The 16,167-nt window shown below is 38.5% G+C and overlaps 1 protein-coding gene across 2 annotated transcripts in view; it reads right to left on the bottom strand.

Moving 5' to 3' along the window:
* The window catches only part of pcdh11 (protocadherin 11), a 163,374-nt gene that overhangs the window by 143,427 nt on the left and 3,780 nt on the right, over window positions 1–16,167 (bottom strand). For both annotated transcript variants that reach the window (XM_078954096.1, XM_011480064.4), the window contains exons 2-3: window positions 12,677–13,257; window positions 3,844–6,351 (exon numbers count right to left, since the gene is read on the bottom strand). In XM_078954096.1, coding sequence (XP_078810222.1) covers window positions 3,844–6,351; window positions 12,677–13,216 — 3,048 coding nt within the window. In that variant the 5' untranslated portion in view covers window positions 13,217–13,257. The remainder of the gene's footprint in view (window positions 1–3,843; window positions 6,352–12,676; window positions 13,258–16,167) is intronic.

Raw genomic sequence — 16,167 nt, 5'->3', positions numbered from 1 at the left:
TTTTTGTCTCCCACCACACTAGAGCAGCACTCTCTTTTTTCCCCCTAAAACAAGCATTTGGATCAATTTAGGCCCACGCTTTCATCCGGACCCTTGCCAGTGGGTCCTCTGATATGTACAGAATAAAAATTGCTGTTCCTCAGAAAAGGTAGCAACACGTCTGTGAGTAATTGAAACAGAGACAGTCGGATCTGATGGTGCTTACGTCATGGAGACTTGATGATTGAAAATACAATGGCTATATGGTGTACATACATAGGATAAAGTAAAACAAAAATATGAAAACAGCATGGACTTATATCCTAAATTAAAAAAATAAAGATTTCTCAGAATGGTTCAAACCTCAACTATCTACTTCAAACACATATTTTAGCATGTGTTCTTTCAACCTCGTTCTGCAATCTTTTCAATTTTTAAACCTGAAAGAGGCATGGATGCATGTAAAGCTAACCAGTAAATCTGCTGGCCATAGGGGAATTTGATAAAAATGTGAAGTGCATGTGGGTGATGTAACACCGCAAAATGTTCTCCTGAATTGTGCTGCACGAGGTTAGACTTATAAAGCAACATCTCCTTAACAAAGTGATGCTTTAACCCTTTTTTTTAGTTTTCATTGAAGACTTATGGTGGTGTCTGAAATAGTTCAAGAAGGGTGGTGGTTGTTTGATCCCCCCCACACCCCCAAGAGCATGGTTTAACAAGACCTCCTCATCACTGGAGGCAGATTGACCTCTAATTCCAAAGGGGAAGGGGTTAACGGAAAATGATGAGAAGCATTAAAACTGTGAAGAGAAAGGAGGGAAAGAGGAGGCTGGCATTTGCAACTACAGCCTTCACTGTGTAATGAAGCCATATGGTGGCACAAATCTGCAGTCTCTGAAGTATTTTTACAAGCTTTAGTCTTTATCAGCTGCATCTGTAAAGTCCCTGAAAACATTTTGGTGACCTTCAACCATAATTATCTCCTCTTTTGTTCTTCCTCATTATTATTCTGTGGCTGGTTTTTACATTTTTTCTCTGATATTTCTTTTTTTCACAAGCTTTAGGTTCGTGACCGACCACTCCAAAGTCAGTAAAGTGTCGTCTGTCACTGTGATAAAGAAAAAGAGAGAGCTCAACCTGCTGCCTATGATCTCTGCCTTAGGATTTCTCACATTGAGTTATACCAAGGAGGCAGAATAACTGGCACTTAAGGAACAAACGATGCTTTTGTTTTAAGAAGTACCCTTAAAGGGATTTCAACCCAATTGCAGAGTGGTAAAATATTGTTTTAACCTAATTTGATAAAACCAAGAACCGCTCTTTTTGAAGGAGCGCTGGTTTTAAGTGTTCTTACTCAAGAAACAGAGCGACACCACTTCACTTTGGATTTCAGAAAGGAGTCACCCAAAACGAGTTTATGGCATCATAAATAAATCTTGAAAAAAAGGCTGTCATTTTTTTTCTTTTACAATCAGCCTAATTCACAAACCAATTACAGCGATTTTAATCATTCTGTATTACGAGTGATTAACCCTTTAGTGTATTTAATTAACCTTTGCAGCCACGGATTCTCTTTGGGTATAGCGTCATGCAGTTTTATGTGCCACAAGCTTTAAATAAGCGCACTTTAAACTGATGGGAAATCTAATGTCTAAAGTGGGAGGAATCACTTGTCAGTTCCTCCAGGGTGAAAAAAAAATCTATAGGTTGTCAGTCTAGCATCACTTAATAATAGGCTGGTGAATAAAACCTTTCTGTCATGTAAATGTACATGCAGGAATCGGTTAACAAAGCTGAAACGTCAACCCTGTCTTTATATAGATGAGAGAAATAATCAGATTAGAAGTAATGAGATACAAACGGAGTGTCAAAGATTTGGGAGAACGTTTACTAATCAAATATTCATAGACTTTAAATTATTGGCACGAAAATGTTCCAATACAAACAGCAACAAACGAGAAAAATAAATAAATAAACCTATTTAAATCTGCATCCCAAAAAATTCCTAAAGCATCGTATTCAGAATTGGTGAACACTAACTAAATCTTGCACATTTCCTGGCAGTGACTTTGCATACGAGAGGAAAATCATTCTGACAACTTGTCAGTGTGTCGTATAAACACATTATGGATTAAATCTTTAGTACCAGGGGCATGTAGTAGGCTTATGTGTAATGTACCATGGCAGGGCATAGCTTTTAACTAGGGTTTCAAATAAAAGGTGGATGAAGGGAATGACTATTATCTCTGTGTGGGTGTCTTCATAAATTAGCCTAAGTACAATACTTTGCAGGATCAACAGTCATTTACAACAACTATGTTATGTTGCATTTTAAAGCTTGGTAGATGTCATGGAGAGGAGACAGAACTAAGCCAGAGGTTTAGAAACAGTGAGCCGTATGAAACTGCAGACATGAACAAAATAAAGCACCTGATGTAAAAGAAATATAAAAAAAGAAATGATGCAAAATAAAGAAATTGACCCAGAAATGAATGAGTGACAGTTTTGGTAATTATGATCAACACTGGAGAGAGAAACAGAGCCAGTGCAACCAAAACTAAATTTTAAAGTAAAAATAAAAACATTTTTAAAAACAAAAAGGAAAAAAAAATTGAAAATCAAGACAAGTTCCTTGTGTACGTGTGAACACCTCAGAGCTAATCAACTGTGGATCCTTCAATCCTGTAAGTTAGGGTCAACATGCACCTTTAGTCATGTGTTGGGGACACACCAATAATAATGTTCATTGAACTGTCAAACAGTCACCATTGCCTAAGTTGTAAACATTTTTTGTGGGTTAAGTTTAAGGCAAGCCAACAAAAGAGAGAAAAAAAGCAAAAAATTAGAATAAACATTTGCCTTTTATAACAATAATTGGGGCCGTTAACTTGGAAAATTTACGAGTTTAATGCAAAGTTGGCCAGGCAGGCTTTTTATGGACTACTGCTCTCTTGGTGTTTAAGTTTATTAGTATCAAGGCTTTGCATCGCCTTGATCCCTGTGACCCGCAGCAGTAGGCAGACTTCACAACAGCACCGCGCTCGGCCTGTCAGCACTAAGCACCTCTCCTTACATCTGATTTACATTTATTTCCCTTGCCAGCTTTTATTTATTGGGGGCTCTTTGCACTTGGCACATGTCTCTCAGGGAATCATAAGCCCTTTGCGGTACCTTGGCATTCAAATAAACTTTACCTTCACAAAACCCCAGTGAGGCCTTAAGAACATTTAATGGTTGAGCTTTGTTTCGCAAGGAAAATCTTTTTTGACAGGCTTTTACTTTTATACTTTTTGGCTTAACAAATATCTGATGTTATAGTTGCACCTTTACATTTTGCTAAAGATGCCTTAGAAATGTGAAACTAACTTAGCTTTTAATCTCTATTGTATCTTTATAAGAGTTCAATCATAATTTTTCAAGAATTTTTCGAATAATAAAAATGCCATCCTTCACAGCCATGTTTACAGATCAAACCTGTTATAAACAAAGCTTTAGAATGCAGAATTCCACTTCAAATGGCTGCCTGTATAGTAGGATTAAAAGAGACCTGGCTTCAGGAAAGGTTTACCTGGTTGAAATGACAAATGGTGTAACAAAAAAAAAAATATATATATATATATATATATATATATATATATATATATATATATATATATATATATATATATTTTCTTTTCCCTGAAGTATTCCGATATCTTAGGTACACATGACATTCATGTAAACATGATCGTAGTTTGTGTGACCACTTCCCTTTGTTTCATGCTCCTGCCCTCTCCCTTTCACATAGCCTACAAGGGAATAGCAAGGGGGTTGTGAATGGAGGCTAGTGTGGGTGGATTTAAAAAGGAAGTCATGAATTACCTGTCGGGTGGTGATTTGCCCCGAAGTCTTGAATCCCCCCTGACAGCTGCACTCTGAGACACTGTATGGGTCAGAGCTAGTCGATGAGCACTTGGAAAGTGAATCACAGCCCACCACAAAAGTGTTGTCCAAGGGGAGCTCCTGGATCACATGGTGTTTCTTTGGGGCCACAGGAGTTTCCGGTTTAATTTGAAATGTGGGCTGAGGGGATGCAGACTTGTAATGCTTGGCTAAATCTGGGCTGTCAGGTTTGAAGGTAGTAGGCGTAGTTGCCCAATTGTATTTCCCCATGGTTTGCTCCTCTAGCTCCACAGGGAGATCCAATGTACCGTTAACATGCTCATGAGTAGGGTCATCAGGCTTGGACTCATCTATTGTCACAAAGTTCAGAAGAAGGCTCTTGGGTGATCTCTTCTTTCTCTTCTTCTTCTTCTTAATCTGGCGATTATCTTGGTTTGGTGAAACCCATTCTCCACTTTGCTTGCCTTTCTGCACCACTTTATGCCTGGGTGTCTGCCGGCAACGCACCAAGGCCGTAACAAATATCACCAATATGACAGTCATGGTTCCTGCTATGATAGCTATGACAACAATTACATATCCATTAGCTTGAGGAGTCACCTCACTGTCCCCTATGTTTCGATCCAAAGGTGTTTCCATACTTTTTCGCAGCTGCTCTTGAATAAAGGTAGCATTTGAGACAGTGTCATTGACAAACAGGTGAACAAGTGTGATAGCCTGTAAAGACTCAGGCTGGCCTAAATCTCTGACCTTGACCACCAGCCTATGCAGTCCCAAATCAGCTCCAACTATTTTTTCTTGCAGGGTTATATTACCTGATATTTTATCGATGGTAAAAAGACCTCGAGGGGAGACCCTAGATGTGATGATGATGCTGCTGATAATACTGTACTGCAGCTCAGCATTCATACCGGTGTCATTGTCAATGGCAAACACTCTTGTCACCACAGCACCAGGGGTGGTGGTGGTGCGCACGAGGTCGTATGAGTAATTGGAGGACGGGATGACAAACACAGGACGATTGTCATTTACATCAACAACATTGATAGTGACCTTGGCATAGGAAGAGGTGGGAGGCTGCCCTCCATCAATTGCCTTGACCATAAATGTGTAGGAGCTTTGCTGCTCCCTGTCAAAGGTGATGTTTGGTTTGATCACACCAGTCTGGGGGTCGATAATAAAATTGTCTTTACCATTCAAAATGGACAGGGTGATAGCAGCATTGTCACCCGCGTCTGCATCTGTCACTGTGATTAACCCAACAGTTCCATAGAGTGGCAGGTTCTCAGGTACGTAGAAGTTGTACTCTGGGTGTGTGAAAGCAGGGCTGTTGTCATTAAGGTCTTGAACAATTAGCCTAACAGTGACATTGCTCTGCAGCGGTGTAGAGCCATTGTCTCTTGCTATGACGATGAATGAAAATCGTTCCTGCTTTTCTCTATCCAAGCGCTTGCCAACAGACAGGATTCCTGAACGTCTGTCTATGTGAAACCCATCAGGTGCATCGGGGCCAAGGGTATAGATGATCTCAGCATTACTTCCACTATCTGCATCTGTAGCGCTGATTTTTATCAATTGTGTTGATGGGTCATTGTTCTCTGGTATTGAAAGTTGAATTTCAGGCTGAGGAAAGATGGGTGCATTGTCATTCTCATCCTTAATTTTAATTAAGACCATAGCTGAAGTATTCAAAGGGGGTGTCCCTCTATCTGAGGCCACTATCTTAATGGCGTATTCTCGAGTTGTCTCATAATCTAAGGGGGCAGCCGTCTCAAGTAAAAACTGGTCATTAAAGACAGGTTTCAGCCGGAAAGGAACATCATGGTCCGTGTAGCAAGCCACTTTTCCATACAGATCTGCATCCTTGTCAGTAACAGTAATAAGGGCTATTTTGGTGTTAAGGGGTGCATTCTCAGAGAGCAGAACCGTGCCATTTACAAGGTTGATAATGTACCTAGTGTCTATAGCAGGAACATTGTCATTTACATCTGTGACATTTACAATTACTGTGGCTCTGGATGGGGTTGAGCCACCGTCACTTGCCAGGACGATGAGTTTGTGAACAGGGGTCACCTCCCTGTCTAGAGGTTGCTTCACAGTGATCAGTCCAGTAGAGCTGTTGATGGCAAAATGACGTTTGGTTGAGGAAGAAATCTGGTTGCTGAAGGCAAAGTGTATCTGTGCATTGGATCCCCAGTCTGCGTCGGTCGCATGGAGCTGAGCAACTGATGTTCCTGTTGGAGCATTCTCTGGCACTGAGACCTCCAGCTCACTGTCTTGAAAGATAGGACGATTGTCATTTACATCAGAGATAGTAACTTGGAGAATGGCAGTGCTGGATTTGGGAGGGTTTCCACCATCTTCCACTTTGATCTTCATAACAAAAGTGTCCCTCTTCTCCCGATCAAGGTTTTGCTGAACAATGAGTTGTGGCCACTTGTCCCCTTCAGGAGTCTCGATAATGTCTAAGCCGAACTCAGTGACACTCTGGAAGACAAAGCAACACAATTGTAATTAGTTATGATCAGCTTTAAAATTTAAGTACACAAAAAACAAAAGGCATTTTGAAACAAGGGGAAACATAATTTGCTGTTTGTTGTTTCTCCCTCATTTGTATTTTTAAAAATAATTATTATTACAGTTACTATCATTGTTAAAGAGGATTTAAAACAATATAAAACAGTGTTACAAACACAAAGAGGAACCTGCTCTTTAACAAGTGATGGATAAGATATAATTCAGGTGTTGTTTTATATAAAGAAGAGTTTTCATTGGCGTTAAGATCTTCGCAATTTCTTAGACAGCTTTTCATTGTTGTTAGTGCAAACTTACTGCTGTATTAAAATCATTTGTTGTCTTCTTTTATGAAATCTGATGAATGTCAATAGGAATTTTTACACCTCAGGCAGCTGGTTATTGGCTTTACTCTGCTCAACTCAGCAGGGTCCTTGCAAATGAGCAAACATGGTAATGATCAGCTGGGTTTGTGATTTGTGTCTCACAAACATTTTAAAAACTCAACCCAGAGGAAAAGTGAATAAGGTATTAAATCTGTTTTAAACATAAGCCATCATTTCACAAACCACAGTCGAAGACACTGTATTTCAGGCATCTTTTTTTTTTTTTTTTTCATTATTAACACTGTTTAGTAATTTTTTCTGCCTTCACCAAGATTTTAGGTTTGGTTCATCTCTTGTTGAATAAAAAAACAAAAAAAAACACTTTTGATCATTTAAGCTAATTTTTAGGAGCTAAAAAAACAAAAAAAGTTTTAAAAAAATCACAATGACAACATGAATTTGCAGGAGCAATTTTTACATTTATTATTAAAAGTGGAGGAAAATAAACCTATTAAAAAGTATAATAGATGTGTTATACATAAAAAATGTGCAATTGTCAATAGTAAATAGTAAATAACTCTTTTCAAAAGAAGTTAATTTATACCAATAAATGGTATACATTCATAAATATGGAAAGGCAGGAAAGTGTAAAGTAGGAAAGAAATAGAGCAGCAGCAGAAAATAGAAGAAAAAGAGAGCACAGGGAGAAAATAAACAGAAGATCAAGCCCGCGAATGACCTGCATGCACATTATGAAACAAAGAAGCCCTTTGAAGCTCTTTCAGTCAGAAGCAGTTTCATGCTAAAACAGGAAAAAGCATCCTCTTTAAAGAGATAAGCTTCATGCTTCACATTATGTTGCAAAAGATTACCCCGTCTAGGCAGAGCTATCAAATGAGATTAAGATATGTACATTCTCATAATTCACGGCAGGGCCATTTCAACCAGCGAGCACAAGAGTTGGTAGTATATTTCAAAACGTAGAGCTGCCCTCGTGCCAACTCAGTGCTGTAGCCAACGCACGCAAACGTGCGGCTGCAGCATGTAAATTATTGTGTACTCTGAAAAATTGCTTGCAGAGGGAATGTTGTCGACACGTCAGTGATTGACAGAACTACTTAAAACAGCTCACACTGCAGCACTGATCCTTTCAGACCTTATTCTGTGATCCTCGTGGCAGGCTGAAATCATAGAGAGAAGCAAAAGTGGTGCAAAAAATATTGGGAAACTTCCATGTGACAAATCTTTCTGCAAAGTGGTTTCCCCATAACTTAAAGGCTCAAACCATCGTTTGGAGCTATACTGTTCTATAGGGTCTCTCAAGCCACAGTTGTTTGACTAGTTCGTAGATTCTATTCAGCGTCTGCATCCAAAATCCTGATGATAATAGTAGGATGTTGAGTTAGCATGTGTCAAAGGGAATGTTGCACAATGATTTATGAGCTAGCAGTTCTCTGCTTTTGTCTTGGTTTCAGACAATTTTACAACTGACAGCAGAACTCTCAGCGCATTTCAATAAGTTGAAGAGAGCTTTCTCTAAGGCTGTGCATTCTCCTGAATGCAAAATTAGTCTGGTGGATTGCGATAAGATCTAGGGCAGGCTAAGAAAAGGCCAAATACTAACATGAATCACTCACTGGATACCTTAAGGCTGAGAGAGAAGGACAAAGCTCTCTAAGTGGCTAAGTGTGCACATTAAACCTTACGTCAGTCTTCTGCCACACGTACAGTTGTACTGTACGTGCAATCCTTCCTGGACTGTGATGAGTTGTTTTTTTTGTTCCACATTAAAAGGCTCCGGGTCTCCAGCAGAGCTGCATATGTGGGGTGAATGCACTGCACAATTGAATGAGAGTTGGCTAATTTAAATAAAAATGATTTACTGAAACTGACAGAAGCAGGGGTTGCTGATGATGAGAGAAGGGCGTCTATGAAGCTCATCCTGCAAACAGTGCCTCAGATTATAGGTGGACGCATCATTCACTCAAGTTGATGACCTTTTTAAAACTCACAGCTGACTCAGATTAGACTGTGAATGCATCAGGAGGAATAGTCATGCTGAAGGCCATGAACAGGGCTAAATGGCTATTTATCACAAGGCATGGCACCTCTTTATTTTTTTAAACGGGACTTTGCTTTGTCCTGCCCTCACTCTTACATTTATCTTCCCCTTTTTGCTACTCAATATAATTAAAACAAAAGAAGAGGGATTTTTTTTTTTATCTCTTTTTGTGAACTTCAACAGTATGATAGCTTTTTAAAAAAGCAAACAAATTAAAATGTTGAGAATAGAGCCCAAGGATCAGACTACCCATAATTAATTTTGTTTTTGTAATTAAAAAAAAATTCAAAGTTGACTAAATTGTTAAAAATATGAACTGGCTCAGGTCTGTCATGATTTTCAGAGTTAAGACAGTAAAGTGTATTACTCAGTTATATCAAACACATATCTGTGTTATATCATATTTTATTTAAGTCCCACTCTATCATAACTTTGATCTGTTATAAAAGTGTTCCCAGTGGTCTTTTAATTATGATTATGCTGTTTTTAGGCTAAATTAAAAAAAACAACTGTCATTTTCTAGGACATAGTCTCTGCAGAGCAGAAGGAGTTCACCTGAAAGACTTGTGGGTGGGACTATTGGCGCGGAAGTAAGCCTCCGCTGATATCCCAGTAATCCCTTTGTTTATATTTTCTCCCGTTAGCCTACGACCCCTTACAACCCCAACCTAACATTAGCAGTGCAACACAAATGGTGAGCAATATCAGAGCTATCCAGCCGTACAGTTTTGAGTCAGATGGTACCTCAGACCTGGAAAATGAAGATGTACATGGGTCTATTTGTCTAAAAGTGGATGCATCAGAATGCAGCAGAGGAGTGAGACTTTGGCCCTCCCATTGCACTTGCTGTGTCATAAGAAGAGAGCTTTTTCTTTTTTTTTCATCTGCTCTTTTTTCATTCCAATTTGAATAAAGAAAAGGTGATTTGACACTTAAATTATTTTATACATGTCATAAGGCCCTGCAACAGACTGGCAACCTGTCCAGGGTGTCTTCTGCCTTTGCTTGCAAGTGGCCGGGATGACCTCCAGCAACCCCGAAAGGGATAAAATACATGAATGAATACATGTCATAAAAACTTGCTACAAGAACATGTTAAATACACCCAAACATGATTTTCACTGGAGTAGGTCTTTAAAGTCAATAAGGTAGTGAGCAAAACATTATTTTTCCAATATATTTTATATTGAAAAAGTACTCTTCAGATAACTTTTCAGACAAACTACAGTTAGCAAATTATCTTTCATAGCATAATCGTCAACCATTATGTGGATTTTTTCTTTTCAACATTGTGCAGGACAAGCAATGTGTTGTCTGTTTTAGTTTTGAAAAAGGATGAAGTTTTACAAAAAAAGAGCTCCTGGGTCTCTATTTGTCCAGTATGTTGATAACAGGGGTAGGTTCTGTGTGGAGTAACACACCACAGAGTATGGTTGACTGTGCAACACAATAGCGACAATTTTAGAACAACAAAAGAAAAGTGGACAAACTATCTTTCTGAGGGACCTTCTGAGACAAATCTCACAGGACCATGCAGAGACAGACCACGGGTGGCTTAGCAGCCAAGAGCTATTCTAGGAAATCCTTGCACAGTCCTTCCTCTCTAAACCCCTGGCTTTCTGGTGCACATCTGAAATAAACGATACAAAAAGCGGAAAGCGCCTCTGACTTCTTTAATAATTCTTATTTTGTTTTACTCAATTAAAACATGAGAAAGCTGAGATATGAGGAGATGTTTAATTTTAGGTACACATAATGAGAATAAGGGAATGAAGTATGCAAAACCATGAATGCTGTCAGAATTATTTTTTTTCAAATGATTATTGGACTGTTGCCTAGACATGGACAATTAAGAGATAAACAATGTAAAAAGGGCAAAGAAAATGATTCTCGATGATCATTATTATTAGAACATTGAATATTTTTTCTTTTTTTTTAAGACTGAAATACTAAAGATTTCAAGCTAGGGATTTCTTGGCAAGAAGAAATACTATTTATGCAAATAAATAAGTTAGGTATTTTTAAGGTGTGCTCTCCAAAACATCTACCTCTGCTCAGAAAATCCTCCTTAAATAACGCTGGATTTGTATTGTCCTTGTTTCATCTTTATTGCAAAAAGCAGAATGCGTTGTCTAGACTGTAAGAAGAAAAAACTCATAATATTAACTTGCAATTCTGAGTTTGAGGCTGACTCCATTAGCTAACCCATAGTATTGAATTGCAGTTTAATGGTGCATCAATTAGAGGGCAACCAAAATAAAACAATCCCGGAGTTGCATGAAGCATCTATTTGCATAATATAGTTCCTTCTATCTCTTTGCTTTGTTCTCTTACAGTAAACATTGTTGGAAAATGGACACTATAGTCTGTATTTTGAACCCACACTCTGAAAGTGCTGTAATTGTTGCAAATACTCTACTTCTTTTAGCTCTTTCTCTTGCAGAAATAATGGATATGTAGATATTAAGGCCTATACCCTGTATTAAGCTGTGCAACGCTTTATGAAAAAGTAGGTCATACTGTATCTTCATTGCAGAGCCTAATTTTTTTATGGATCAACAGAACTTCTCCACATTGCTTAATCACTCTGGGAGGTCTAAAGACAAAACTGATGCAAGGCACGAATTATAATACACTAAATCCTTAAACTAACAAACAGAAAAAAAGTGTGCTTACTAATTAAAATTAATAAATTAACCAGGACTGATGCAATCAGGTGGCACGCTGCAGGCAAAGCAGGGACAAAAATAATCAATAGCAGGTTGGCTTAATAACGTACTTTGACTTAAGACAGTCATCAATTGGTTTATTAAAAAATGCAATTAATTTTATGCTTAATATACTTTTTTGAGTCTACAAAAAGGCGCTGCTCTAATGGCATATGGTTGATGCGATAACTTGGCCCAGGGATTGTGGCGTGTCCCCAAAAGCCATTTAAAGTTATTTATGGTATCATTCTATTAAATTACTAGAACACAACAGTTACTCAAGTTCTTTGAGTCCAGGGTTTTTCATTAATTGAATAACAATCACATGCTAGTTATGAATATATTTCAAGATAATTTTTTGGTTTTTTTTTGCTTTGCTTAAAGACTCCTGAATACAAAACAAGATCATTTCAGGAGAAAGGTGGGACCCAACATCCTACTCCTCCAAACTGTACTAAGATGTTTTTGCAGTTTGCAGACTTTCAAGTTTTAAAATTACTGCCAAGAAAAGTTTTGCGGAGAGATACAGTTGATAAAAGTTTCATGTTAAGAAATCTAGCAGCACTGCATTCCAGCACATGGAGTCGTATTCCATCAATGAAAGATGGGTTGGATAGAGGCACGCCTTGGGTTTGATTTGCTGTACATGTGCCAGTTTCCATCACTGAACATAAAGCTCTCAAAGAACAGGACATCTGTCTCAGCAGAATTTTCAGAGGCACTGCCAAAAACATGACAGCAAAGCATGTTTTCCAACCAATTCATTACGAAGCAACAGCATACCTTTTGGAACCACTAAATTTAGCCTCATTTTAACATGGAAGTAGCTTATTGTGAACAGCTAATGAAACAAGTGAGCCCTATATCCCAGAGAGAATTTGTCCCACATGGGGCAGTAATTTTCACCTAAGCTAATATTTTAGCAAAATGTTTGATTTAAGTGTCACTGCAATGAAAAAAAATACATCTGTGGTGATTGTTTAAGAGCTTTAGTATGAAGGCTGATAAACTGTTGCTAAGTGAAAGTAATGACATCATTTTTTTTTTTTTTACAACTCACTGATTGGCACACATGGATACCCACATTTCTATTGTGGCACTTTGTAAGAATACAATTTTACAACAGGTAAAATGTATACAATTGTGTTTTTATGAATTTTGGTGGTGTGTGTAAAAAAAAAAAAGAGAAATTGTCCTCTTACCTTAACCAACTCATAATTTTGGATGCCATTGATCCCTACATCAGGGTCAAACGCCGAAGGTACCGGGTATCTGGTGTTGATGGCCGTGTTCTCCGGGATGGAGATATTTATTACAGTTGACTGAAAAAGTGGAGCGTTGTCATTCACATCCTCAATCAGGAACCGGATCTTGACCAATCGAAAGATCTCGTCAGGTAATACCGCCACCTCAATCTCATAATAGCAGCGTTTCTCAGTGAAGACTCCTGAGCACAGCTTCTCCCGGTCAATTCTGTGGTTGGTGGTAAAGATCTCTCCTGTGTTGGCCTCCACTCTCACCAAAGGCACGTCACCTGTTTTATACACCGGCTTGAACTGTAAGGGAGAGGACAGCCTGATGCTAGGATCTAGGTTGAGATCCAGATCCTTGAGCAGATTCCCAATGCGAACGTTCTCTGGCTGCTCTTCCTTCACTATGTAGTCCCTCTCCTGGGCCTTGCATAGTATTAACACACAGGTGAGAAGGACCACCAGTGGAAATGTTTGACTTGCTAAGTCCATACTCGAGATTTGATGAGTGCTTCACTTCTGCTGCAGCAATTCTGCCAAAGTACAGAGAAAAACAAAAGAAAAAGAAAATAAAACATAAATGTAAATATGGTACAACACACACAATTCAAGACAGTTTGTAATACATTTCTAGTTTTTTGTTTAGAAACTAACCTCTTCTAAATTAGTCATAGATGTATTATTAGTTGACACATTCCTTGAATTCATCTCTACATTATTAAGAGCAGTGTTTTTCAACATTTTTTGAGCCACGGCACACTTTAACCTTGACAAAAATCCAGCGGCAAACCAGCATCCAAAAATGTAAAAGAGAAACTCATAGTCTGTATTGATCTACAGCCCCTCCGCAATCTCACATGCATTTTCGTGATAATTATGGCAGAAAAAGCTGGAAGTTGCCGCTGTTTTTTTTCTATAAAAGATGTAATATAAGTTAAGTTAGAAGATTTAAAAGCTGTTTGATGTGTGTTCGTTGAGGTTTCATGACGTTTAACAAGGAAAACTCGTTGCAGCGCAGATACACCATCACTTAAATCCAATGCATCCTGGGAGATAGTGTGAATACTGCCGCAAAAGGGCAGACAGAGTCGCGTCTCTTAACTTCATTGTTTTGTTCACTTGTTCCACAGTCTGATACCGGATTCTGTGGAAAGCAACACCGCTAAAGACGAGCTTTAGCTGGTATTATTGTTAAAACTGAGAGACTTTATGAGCAGAATCAGAACAAGGAAGTGAGGACTTTAACCACTTCTGATTGGTCAGACTGATGACGTGTGATTAGCCCTCCAAGAATGATTGGTGGAGACAGTTAAAGGGGCGGGACTTTTCAGAAAACAGCTAAATCGCGGTACCGTCATTCTTATCAAAATGTCTTTAATAGAATCAAGTAAACACAAAGGAAAAAGTATTTTATGATCTTTCATATTCCTAACTACTCAGTGTTTTATCAGGGCCTGTTTGGATGAACACAGAGCTGATATCCTGGAGATGGAAAATGTTTTTAGATCAATTAATGAGGGTAATTTCCCACGGCACACCTGACCATCTCCCACAGCACACTGGTGTGCTTTACTTGAAAAACACTGATTTAGAGAATGTTACTCGGAACATCTCCAGTAAATAAATAAATAAATAAACACAATCAAAGTATCCAACTTGATTCAAGTCTGGGGGAAAAAAAAGTGCTGTAGTGTCTTCTTAAAGTGCACTAAACATCCAGATTGCAGCTAATTTGGAGGAAGCAGAACGGTGCCTGAAGCTGTGATGCTTTCGTGCAACAACACACACACACACACACACAAATTCACCGTTGTAATGCTTGACAGCAGCTATTAATGGAGACCCTCGTTTGCTCTGAATATAGACAATTGAGCTCTCAAATGTTTCAAGAACGGCCGCGTGTGTGAACCAGCAGAGTAAGATAAGAGTCCTGTTTACACTGATGGCAGTAGAAGAAGCAATGTGAAACTTTTCTTTTTTTTTAATGTAGAAGTAGAGGTTATCAAATTATTATAGTTTTTTGTTTTTGTAATAAAAATTCCTATGAACAGATCACTCTTAAATATGTTTAGTTGTGCACCATTCTTCCTCCCTACCTTCACACTACCTTCAGCAATACAAGTTCTAGCAGCCACTTGCAATGAAAAGTCCATGAGTGCATAGATGTGTGTTCCATGTTTAAAACTCTCAAATTCACGCATCACTATGCAAGTTTTTAAGTTAGGTTTCAGGCTCTACCAACAAAACATGCAGCCATTGAACGCGCTTTGAAAGTTAAACCAGTTGAACTTTGACCAATCAGGGACTAATTAGAATGCCAACCATTTTAAAATTGACCATGCAGGAGGAATTAATAATTGTGGTTTGTGCCCGGGAGGAATTATATGACATCAAGTCTTGCATCTATCAAAAAAAAAAAGCCGGGAGCAACATTTGTGAGTTTTGCTTCAACATTTCCCATCAAACCTCTTCCAACTGTAGATAGTAGATATGTACTAATAAAGAGTAGAAAAAGAAGAAAAATCCCCTCCCTGCATGTCTATCCAGTGTGAAAACAAATTAGCTTTTAAGAACCCACATCACATGCCCAATGCCTCTGTTGCTTAAGGCTGAAAAATTAGGGATTTTTAAATGCTAACACTTATTAAAGGGCAAGAACCTAAACGGACAAAACCAAAGTAGGTTGCTGGCAAATGAGGAGGAAGGCATACTTCCTTGCATGTAGGTGATAGAATAAAATATTGACTTCTTTCCATCACTTAATTAGGAGACTACTGGAGAGTTAGCTTGTTTGGTCTACTAAGTGACATTTTGACATATTTGTTCATTTAACCTATTAACAGTTTAACAGATTAAGGAAGTGATTCTCATCAGCAGCCAAAGGTCAGCGCATGTTTGGCCACACAGGTTTTAATGAGGCCTAAAAACTTCAAATCTAATGCAATTATATAAAAGTACATTTTGCAAAATACCTTATTTAACATTTCAGGGTAAAGCCATTACAGCACACATTGTACCCCCTCCCCCTTATCTTAATGATACCGGCTGCCTCTGTAGCTCTCTGCACAATATTTTCATCGGCAAAGGCTTCAGTCGTTTTCCCGCCGTGTGTTTAGGTCCACCAACTCTCTTGAGTGTTTATTAACTAAATATGACTTTCTTGAAGATATTGCTTTGAATTCATCAGGCAGCTGACTTAAAAGCAAACATCAGTTTCCTTCAAAGACTGGCAAAATGTGTCTGGAAAGTCTTCACACGACGCTTTAAAGCTGGCACTGTATCATGCACACATACCTGCAGTAACAAGGGATCACAAGCAGCTCTCTGAGAATCATAATTTTCTTTTTTTTATGTGTGAAATTAAAACAAGTCAAACAGTAACTTCAAATGTGTGACTCCCTAAACTGCACAACAGGGGTCCCCTAAATTAGCAAGGCACCAAA

The sequence above is a fragment of the Oryzias latipes genome, chromosome 10 (assembly GCF_053564925.1).
Source record: "Oryzias latipes strain Hd-rR chromosome 10, Olatipes_Hd-rR_3.1".
Taxonomy (NCBI): domain Eukaryota; kingdom Metazoa; phylum Chordata; class Actinopteri; order Beloniformes; family Adrianichthyidae; genus Oryzias; species Oryzias latipes.
This window is presented reverse-complemented; position numbering and strand designations above follow the sequence as displayed.